The 10,924-nt window shown below is 31.2% G+C and overlaps 1 protein-coding gene across 5 annotated transcripts; it reads right to left on the bottom strand.

The window, feature by feature from the left end:
• Positions 1 to 1,970: 1,970 nt before the first annotated feature.
• LOC145099192 (disease resistance protein RUN1-like) lies at positions 1,971 to 9,618 on the bottom strand. Of its 5 annotated transcripts, none has more exons than XM_079036785.1 (9): positions 9,376 to 9,618; positions 7,974 to 8,655; positions 6,139 to 7,267; positions 5,718 to 6,041; positions 4,750 to 5,637; positions 4,023 to 4,656; positions 3,542 to 3,609; positions 2,180 to 2,216; positions 1,971 to 2,099 (listed from the first exon to the last, which is right to left on the bottom strand). In XM_079036785.1, the coding sequence occupies exons 2-7, from the start codon at positions 8,567 to 8,569 to the stop codon at positions 3,563 to 3,565; spliced, it is 3,618 nt and encodes a 1,205-aa protein (XP_078892911.1). In that variant the 5' UTR covers positions 8,570 to 8,655; positions 9,376 to 9,618; the 3' UTR covers positions 1,971 to 2,099; positions 2,180 to 2,216; positions 3,542 to 3,562. The 5 variants fall into 5 exon arrangements, with proteins under 5 accessions (XP_078892911.1, XP_078892923.1, XP_078892917.1 ...); XM_079036797.1 differs by having other exon boundaries at positions 4,085 to 4,656; XM_079036791.1 differs by having other exon boundaries at positions 7,974 to 9,375; positions 9,480 to 9,618.
• Between the last annotated feature and the right edge of the window lie 1,306 nt (positions 9,619 to 10,924).

Here is a 10,924-nt window from a genome sequence, read left to right as displayed (position 1 = left end):
TGGTCAACTATGGTTAAAGCTATTTCAAATATTTTTTTTATCACGTGTCTTCATACTTTTAAGTTTTAAATTTTCATCTTCAAATTATATTTTTTAGTTACATACATTGAAATTATTATTATTATTATTTTGTTTAACATATCAACCTATTTTGTTTTATCTTTATATAATAACAATAAAATTTATAAAATTACAGAACAATACACATATTTCGAATTTTGTCATAGTATTATACTTTACAAAATACAATTCCCTCCAAAATAATTTTCGCCAGTAATTTCATCCAATTTAAATTTGTCTTTTTCTTTATATAAATATGTTTAATGATCCCAATTTTTTCCCTTTAAAAGTATACCAAGCATTTATGTCTTAGATAGTGTTGCCACATTATAATTATTATTTTTCAAAATATATCCGTTTAATGAGGAATTTAATTTAGTGAATGAAGTAAATGCTAATTCAAACTAGATATATTCCATAATGATTACACGGGTTTATTAAAAAAATATCATGATGTAAACATTAAACATTTTTAAAATAAAATTTCAGAATACATACAAACGATAATATTGTACAATGAAATATAAAATTAAATAGACTAAAAAGAAACTATTAAGACAACAAATCTTGAAAATAATATAGTTATGAAAAATTATAAAGTAAGATAAAAATTATAATATATTAGGAGATTTGTAAGTACAATTAGTAAAAACACTACGGTTATTAGAAAAAAAAAATAAGATCGTTAAGATTAGTAAAAATGCAATATATAAACTAAATTATCACAATAGTAATGAAATGTCATTATTTGATATTTCATATAATTAAAAGATATACTGAATTACATTGATGATATACTAAAATTATTCAAAGTTGCGCCAAGACTAATGCATAGTTCTTGCGAACACCAAATAAATAAGAACAAACATAAAAGCTAGCACTTATATTCATAATCAATTTAAAATAAACCAATCATGATTTAGAAAAGAATTTCCATTGATGATATACTAAAATTAAATCCATATGACATTTAACATTCCATAAATTATACTTTATGACTTTATTTGAATAAATGAAATAGTTGTCAATATTTAATGCAGTGAAAAAAAACGGTATATTGGTTGTCAATATAAGCTCAAATTAAGTAACCTTATTATGGAATGAACGTCTAATTAGAATACTTATGCTTATATAACAATATCATAACCATATGTGATGAAAAAGGTCATTCAACTAATAAAACAAAAAATGTTGTATACAAAGAGGTATTTCAATGATTATAGATATTTATCGATTTCAATGTATCTTCTACACATTTCAATAATATCAATAACCATAATTTTTTTTTTAATAATTATTATGCAATATCTGTAGATATTTGTATGTTTTTTATATGTTCCCCGCGTTTAACGCGGGTTATAATCTAGTGTGTGTATATATATATATATATATATATATATATATATATATATATATATATATATATATATATATATATATATATATATAATAACCCTCAAAAGAATCACTGGGGAAATAACATATAATTCAATAAGTGTTTCATTTTGCAACGGAAGCTAGTAGCTAATCTAGAAAATTCATGCAAGTTGCGGTTATCTTTTTTAACCAAGTTCTAATCGTAGCAAAACATGTCAGCAAGTGAATATAACTTCTCAAATGTTTAACGAGTATAGTCAAATCATTGCAATTCATAGCTACAGAAGAACAAGCTAATTAAAGTCCTCAATATGAGCAACCATTTAATATCCATACCACGATTTAACACAAGTACATATTAGCACCTTCATGTGCAATCAAACATATACCAGATCAAATATACACTTGGAAGTTGAACCAATGATAAAACAGAAACACAAATATATACTCTCAAACATAAATTCAATGCAACTCAACAAACAGTGAGGTTGGGTGGTTGTTCAAGGTGGGGATTCTTGGAGATGCAACAAATGTGAGATTAATTCATGTAAACTCACCATAATAACAAATATATTAAGTAATCAAGACAACATGACCATTTCTATAATATTCCTTAGATGCGTATATTAACCAACACAAAAACCATTCATAAGGATTTTCCCCTGTTTTTGACAATAAAGATACAACTATTAAAACAAAAACTGAAAAGATGAATCAATACTAGAGATGGCAATGACCAAACCTTCTAATTAAATTCTTCTGGAAAAGTCCTCCTTGCCCTACGAATAAAAGAAAAGTAAGAACATTTTAAACATAACATAAATATACAGAGACAAAATACAAAATACTATGAAAATAGATAATCACTTGGAAGTATATACATGTTATGATACATTTTCTTGAATCTACACGCTTAGAGATTTTTTTTCCTCAACAAGTCCTCTATTGATAAAGTGGATGAATAGGTATTAATGTTTGTCTGGATAATAAAGCGTTTGTATATACATAAAGACTGTTCCTTTTTAGAACTAAATGAACTATCTTGAATATGAATAAATGACTATATTTACCCTTTTGTATATAAATAAAGGTTTTACGCACAAAAATCCCATTATTTTGAGAAATTTTTTAATAAATTCCTAAATGTTTTTTTTAACAGAAAAGTTTCATGATTTTAGGAAATCACAAAATATGTCATTTCCTTTTAAAATAAAAAAAAGGACTTTTTCGTTAATTTGGACAAAATGTTAAATAACCGGGACTCTGTTCAAAAAAAAGTTAAGGACTTTATAAAAAAAAAAAAAAAAATTCAAAATAATGGGGACTTTTTTGCATAAAAATATTAAAAGAATTAAAATAAAAACAGAAATCACAAATAATCATATTAAAAGAATTAAAATAAAAATATTACTAACATAATTAATAACTTAAAGTAAACATAATATTTAATAACACACCAAATATAACTATCATATAATACGAGAAAAAAAAAAATAGATTTTAATGTTATGAAAAAGTTCTAAAAAAATATATAGATTTTGATACCATAAAAAATATCTAGAAATGTACAAAACAAAAAGGTGAGGGAAATTCAGCTGGTATATTTATTTTATATTAAAATTTTGGGTAAAGGATAGTGGGGATAAAATTTCAAATCTCAATACATAAATCATCCCTTCCCACACTTGGCCCATTAAGCTATCCATTATGCATTAAGTTAGAAAGAGAAAAACCTGTATCTGACAACCAAAAATAATTGATAATAATTGCCTAATAAATATCATGTATTTGACATAAAAATAAACAAAAGTAATAACAACCAAAAAACACTGAATTTGAAGCCCTAAATGAAGACATTAGGGCTCCATAGGTCCACATGATTAAAGATTAGAGCTGTGCATGTAAATATTTAAAAGAACATTAGACAAATTTCATGCTCCAACTACATTCTGATGTTGCCATTTTCAAGCATCCATTGCAAGGTCATAACACCCTTTATTTTATTACATCATAGACCAATCAAGAACTTTCATGATAACTTGTTTGGTTGTATATGCATTTTATACATGTGACTAGAGTAAGGTTTCGGTTTCAAAAAGTATACCTCATGTGTGTGACCAATAATTTAAGGTCTCCTTCGGGATAAAGCTCTAAACCATGGTTGCTTTTTTTCTGAAAACATATAAAAAAAAGTTACGTGTTAATCATTATTCACACATATCCACTTGAAAACAGTAGTTGTATTAGGTCTCGATATATTTATGTGATCCAAATTCCAACATCTCGAAAGACTTATCAATTGATATAACACATTGATCCATTTAGATTGACCAATGTTTGGGTTAATTCATCAAAAATAAAAGTAGTGGTTTTATTTTCTATATTTTATAAAAAGAAACTCTTATCTTAGAGGTTAATAAAATCAATAATAAATGGGTGGATTTAGGTCATATGATCCATTTGTTTAAAAGAATTAGGTTATGATCCATGTATTAAAATTTAATGGAGTTATTATCCATCTATTTAAAGAAGTTGGGTGATGGTTCATGTAATATATACATGACAATAATAAAAATGACATCTACCATGAAAGTCGGGGCTGTCTGGAACGAATTTACCATGATAGGGAAACAATCTAATGCCATACATAAAAAATTGTTCGTTGTGTAGGATGTATTCTCCGGTGGTTGTTGTTTCAAAAGGAGAGAGATCTCCACCAATTATGTGATTCCATGACTTGTAATAACCCAACACATCTTCTTCTTCATCCTTCTTCTCTCCATCATCGTACACAAGAATCACCCCACACTCCTTTACAAGTTCATCATCTGGCTCTGTAACAGTAACAGTAACATGGTCACCAGCCTCCATCTCATTCATCCCAAACATCCAATGACTTAACAACACCCAACACTTTCCACATACATTAAATCTGTCGAAGTAACGTTTGTATATCCACGTGCGGTTCTTTGTTATATTAATAATTGTCATCATTGGCGACAAAGAGAACTGACCAAATGAAACTGGAAAACGCTCACCGGGATATATCGATGTGTCAGCAGAGAAGCAGAAGTTGAGTCCTGTAAGGAGTTTGTTTGGAGACGATGATGATGGAATGGTAAATGATATTGATGGCCCCACGCTTCTATCCCTAAACCAACTCGGCATCTCCTCCGCCTCATACATTGTGCTGAATATTCCAAATTCATAAATCATCATCTGCCAAATACAACCACCTTAATTAATCAACATAAGAAGCATATTATACATATAACATATTCACATACAGACAAAAAAATTAACTAAAAAAACCTGGGTTTCAGATTCCCGACAATTAGTTCCCAAGTGCCTTTCGTTAAGGAAGTCTAAATTACTCCAGCCCAAGCTACATAATACCTTTTCCTCAACACATACCATTGGTTGGATTTTCACAATGCCTTCAATTTCACATGACAAAAATGTAGGAAGCGTCAGGGGTATTGATAACTCTAGTGGGGACATCTCTGGATCAAATACGACTTTTCCTAGAAGATGCCCATTAACAGGAAAGAGTAACCTGCTTAGTGTACGTGGAGGATGATCAATTAACTTCAATTTATTGCAGTCCCTCATAGCAAGTATCTCAAGCCTAGGAAGGGTTCTCACACAACTAGGCATGGAATTTATAGGATTGCCATCTAAATATAATTCCATTAACATGGATAGGCAACTCCAGTCCATGGGAAAGGATTTAGTGGACAAATTACTATTTGCAATTGACAAACTTACTAGAGAACTCGGTAAAGAACTTGCAAACAACTTCAAATCACTTGGTATGGCACCCACAAAGGCAGGGGAAGAGGTTTTTGTATTTATGTCAATTTTGTTAGCCTTGCCCAATTCCATATCCCAATTCTGGATTGGAGATCCACCAGGACTGCAACGATCTAGCAACATTGTTTTAACATTCTTCAACATGCCTATGTTTCTTGGAAGTTTTTCAAGCTTGTTGCAATAGCTCAAATCGATGAAGACAAGTTCAACACATTGCTCGATTGATTCGCATATCTCGAGCAAACCAATGCAATTTCTAACTGTTAACCTCTCAAGTGCAGGAAGTTGGTCAAAATCACCAAGATTACGGAGTTGTTTACAGAAACTTAAATTAAGAATCTTCAATGATCCAAGCAACCTTTTCTCTTTTAAGAACGATCCATCAAACTACAAAAATGGAAATAAGTTAGAATAGTAGAGAACTACATCAACTCAATATGGATGAATAATAAATGAAGATAGCTTACATTTTGCCTCTTCTCAAGCCGTTGTGGATTATTATAACAACCGACAAATGATTCAATATTGCTATATGACAGGTCAAGAGCAACCAAATTCATCATCGGTAAGTCTAAAGGTATAGACTTTAAACGAAACCCATGCATACACAACCATCTTATTTCTTCTGGAAAATTCTTATAAGACCCATCCATTCGCACATAATTGAGTTGTAGTAGCATCAAATTATCCATGTTACTTAATGCATCTGTTTTCAGCTCATATGATACACCTAACTTCTCTTTCTCAAGCATGCACATGTCAATGGCGAGGCCTAGAAGATTTCCCTTACCCTAATAAGAAACATAACGCAAATAAATAAATTAGGCAATACAAAATATCAGACATACACACACACACACACTACTAAAAGCATGCATGACCTCTTACTTTCTTTTGTTTCAACACTTTGAATGACTCCTTATGACACCATAATCGACTTCGCTTCCATGGCTTGTCAAGTGATTCTTGGCGTACTTCGAATCTTCCCATCTCTTGAACCAACTGATGCATCTTCAATTCATTATTTCGTCCTATACTAAGAAGGCATCTGTCAGTGAGATTCGTGATCCCGGATCTTGTGTTTATATCACATGCCTCTAATATTGTTTCGGTAACATCTTTGTCTAGTCCAACAAAAAAACAAGCAATATGCTTAAACAACTCCTTATCGTTTTTTGATGGCAAGGAATCGAAGCTCATTTTCAAGACATTATTGATAGGGGAACTAATTTCATTCCTTAGCCCTTCGATGCACCCTTCCCAATAAGCTACATCTCGATTATGTAGAGACTTTCCCAAAATTTCAAGAGCCAATGGATGTCCTTCACAATACTTCACAAGCTTATCAGACATCTCTTCATATCCCACCTTGGGTTGGTTGCACATGAATACATGCGTACACAAAAGTTGTTGCGATGCAAAATAATCTAAGCCTCGAAGAAAATGCCTTTCATTCTTGGGTTTAATGTTTGTTTTAAATAAAGAACAACTCTCAGTCAACCAATTGTCCTTTGTTGTAATTATAACTTTGCTTCCAGGATGAAAGCCTTTGCTTCCAAGTAGTGCATCCAACTGAACAAGGGTACTGATATCATCAAGAACTAGAAACACCCTTTTACGTGCTAGTGCATTCTCTATCTTTGCGGTGTATACTGAAACATCATGAACTTTAATTGAACTTGTTTTTGAAATGTCATAGCAGAGTTGTTCTTGTAAATCAAGCAACCCATTAAACTTCCCATCACATTTCCTAGTGATATCTTCAATATAGCTGCTTGTGTGGAATTCATGAGAATATAGCCCATAGACATGTTTGGCTAAAGATGTCTTCCCGATCCCACCTATACCATAAATAGTAAGTATGTCTGCTGTATGCGAGGATCCATCTTTCAACCATGAAGTTACAAAGTTAATATGATAATTCATCCCAATAAGTTGTGGCCGAACGCTCCTTAAGTGTAAATGTAATCTACGGTGGATGTCCTTCACAATTTCTTCAATAAACACTGTCTCCAACCTGAAACTTGATTATATAAGAATTTCAGAACACAATCTACAAAACTAATGAACCAGATTGGGAGATTTAATTTATTCAAAGATCCTAACTAAGATTATATCACTTCTGTTATTATTAATTGAGTTCTCACATCAATTTGAACAAAATACCATGAAATACAAGATTTCGCTAATGGAGAAGGTCATAAATATTAGTTTATGATAAGACCAAAGCAACCAACGAAATACAAGATTTCACTATGTTTATACACGACCATCAAACTTAACCATCGATGTGGCTTTACATGGATTTGAACAAAATGCCATGAAATAGTTATGGGTTATCTTTTAATAAATACAACTAAAAGCAGTTATTTATCATTAAAACCGCTATGATTTGAAGGCAGTATGATATAATTAATAGTAGAAGCATAGCAAACCCATCAAACTTTGGTTTTTAAATAAAAAGCATGTAAAAATCGTGGAGAAGGTTTATCTAAATGTACTAACTTATGATAAAATACAAAATGCATAAAAAACATGTAAAAATTATCAAAATGGCTAATCCATCTGTACGAACTAGTTTATGAGAACACATACTTGAGAACTTATTTTCAATTATGTTCATTTTCTATATATCCTAAAACATCAGATATATGTCTATTTAATGATTTAGAAAAACTTATTGAAATGCATAGGGAGATGAATAAGGGTAAGAAAGTGGTGACCTGCCATTTATGTCATTCCCTTTTAAATCAGCAACTTGTGTAAGCGCTTTATTCCATCGTTCCATCTTTTGAGCCCATTGACTTCTTTTATTTGCATTTTTCTCTGCCTCCATTGTCTGTTTATGCTTAGCCATTGCATCTCCAAAGCTACTTTGTTGCTTCCTGACATGTGTGGGCTCCACATGATAAAAGATTGGGATGACGATATGGTTGGATGTCATCCGTTGCTCAAGGATCAGCACCAATTCATCCAGGCACCATGTTGAAGAAGCATAATTCTTAGACAGCACAATAATAGAAGCCTGAGATGCCTTAATCGCACTCTCCAGTTCCGGTTTCAGATCTTCCCCTGTTTCAATCTCTTCATCATCCAAGAAGGTATTGATATTGGCATGAATGAGGGCCTTATGAAGGTGATCAGTGAAACTATGACGAGTGTCAACACCTCTAAAACTTAAAAATACATCATATCTATGATTATGAGTTGATGAATTATGACCATGAGTGGATGGAGTATGAACACGAGCTGATGAACTATAACCATGAAGTGATGAAGAAGATGAAGATCCTTCTGGAAGTTTAGATAGAACCACCATAATAAATTATGTTATTAGTTATGAAAGTTTTCTTCACCGGCTTTCTTCACTTGTTCTTTAAATTTTAGGACCCCGTACAAATGCCTCTGCATAATAGCAAATTATTGATTACAGTATGCAACTTAAATCTCATCTGCTAATAGCAAAGTATTGATGTAAAATAAAATTATATTGCCATGTGAGTTATTACTTATTAAGAAGTAACTTTAAATGAAGATTATGAACTCCCTAACAAAACTATTGAGTGGGGATTCTAGTGCTTTGAATCTTTTTGTCTACTAATGCTTTAAGGCCCCGTTCATTATGCAAGAAATCTCTTATCAGTTTTGTGCCTCGAAACATAAACCAAATCCAGCTTATTTTCAAACAGAAATTAAGGGCATTACTTATTTGGTTCAGGATCTAGATTATGCACTAGCAAAATCCTAATTTTGATTCAAGCAGAATAACACCCGGTTGTCTTACAATCTGGCTTTGACAGATCTACAAGTTTTGAACAAGGGGAACATCAGCAGGCAATGTAGAATTATGACAATCGAATATTGAAGCTTGTTGATTTTGAGTGTTTAGCTTACAATTAAGGAGCAGATAACATCATTCAATAAAGAATCAAATGTAAAAAATGGTGGTTATGAACTCAAAATATAAAGTGATTAAGGGAAAAAAAAATTCGAGAATTGGAGAATCTTCCCGTCTGCGCAAAGTTTTGTTTATCATTCTGGACTTGAAGCAAGAACGTGCTAGCTGGACTGTAACTGATATGTAAACTAAACAAAAGTATCTGAAATACACAAAGTTTTAATCACCTGTTTATGAAATTTCAAATGATTATGATGTGATCTGTGATTGCTAAGTGGAATTCTTAGACAAGCAAAAGTAACTTGTAAGAATGAGCAGATTTTATATAAACCTGAAGCGGTGATAACATATGAAAAATGAAGAGTGACAAGGGCCAAGAAAGATGAGCAAGCAGGCAAACGGTGAGTCGACGATAAACAAACAACGAAAATGTTCGGGTTTTTTTTTTCGTTGGGATCCGAGGCTTTCTGGGTTCTTTACCAAAAAGAACACGGTTTTGCTACTTTTGAATTTCTTTTTTTTATTCTTTTTCTAGAACGGAAGACTAAATTACAAATATGATCCTTGCGGTTTAGTGAAATTTTCACTTTGAGAACAAATTTAAAAAACAATACATCACCAATCCTTATGGTCTCATTTCTTGCATGGGTAGTCCTTTTTACCAAAACTCTTAAACTTTTCATTTAAGTTCAATTATAAAAAGGCTTTTTTAACATTCTTTTGTCATTTCTCCTTTTTTTCTCTATGAACCCTCAACCACATCCCACCTACAATCCACCACCACATACTTCTTGTGGCGAATATAGTTAGTTGGTAGGGATAGCACTTAGAAGTTTCAAAAAACAATTGGATTTTATATCTTTGATCTAATGTGCACCGGGTGTAACTCCAAGTAAACGTCCACTATTGGCTAAATAAAAAAATACAAATAAACAGCCCATTATGTGAATCAATTAGCCAATTAGACCATTGCATAAATCAGCTACTCAAAACGTATACGACATACTTCAATAGCAAAAGGGAAAAATTGGGTTCTCCTGCCCCTCCTTCACTGAAAGTCGACACCACAAATAACAAAAGTTTGGCGTCTTCTCCTACTTGCTCACTCCTCTCAAAAGTTAGGCTTTTTTTCACACTAGCAAAATAAACAAGTATTACCTAAAATTAATCAATTAGTTCTTCCTTTGTTATTTATTTGTATTATTGGTGAAATTAGGTTTAAATTTTCAATTGTGAATTTTAAATCTTTAATTATATTAGTAAGGTTTTTTTGGAATTTTTTTATATGAAAATTGGATGTTGGTACTTGGTAGTAGTGATGAAAGTGGGCGATGATTTTATGAACGACACTTATGTTTGTTAAGATTAAAAAAACGATGAATTGTTTTAAAAAACGAGTAAACAAAGAGGTTAAATTTAAAATGTAATATATACGTTAGTTTCTTATATCTAATGAAATCATAATTTTCATTGTTTTCTAATCTAATTATCTAATTTTATTTTTTTAGGAATTTTTTTGGTGCTACCTCTACTAAAAAAAATTGGGTCCGCCTCTACCTATTAGAGCCACCACCACCCACTACCATACTCCTTTATATTTTGCAATTTTTTTAGATAATACGATTGTTAGAAAATATAAAGGATGATCCAAAACGGTTTTATTCTCTTATGAAAAATCAAAAAAAATGAAAATTAGATGCAAAATTTGAAAACTTAAGCTAATTTTTACTTTTTAGAGAATACAATCTAAATCCCTTTATACCCTTTAAAAAAACC

Source organism: Lactuca serriola, chromosome 1 (genome assembly GCF_051521515.1).
Source record: "Lactuca serriola cultivar US96UC23 chromosome 1, Lser_US96UC23_V15, whole genome shotgun sequence".
Taxonomy (NCBI): domain Eukaryota; kingdom Viridiplantae; phylum Streptophyta; class Magnoliopsida; order Asterales; family Asteraceae; genus Lactuca; species Lactuca serriola.
Note: the sequence above shows the minus strand (reverse complement) of the source record. Positions and strands in the feature narration are given on the sequence as shown.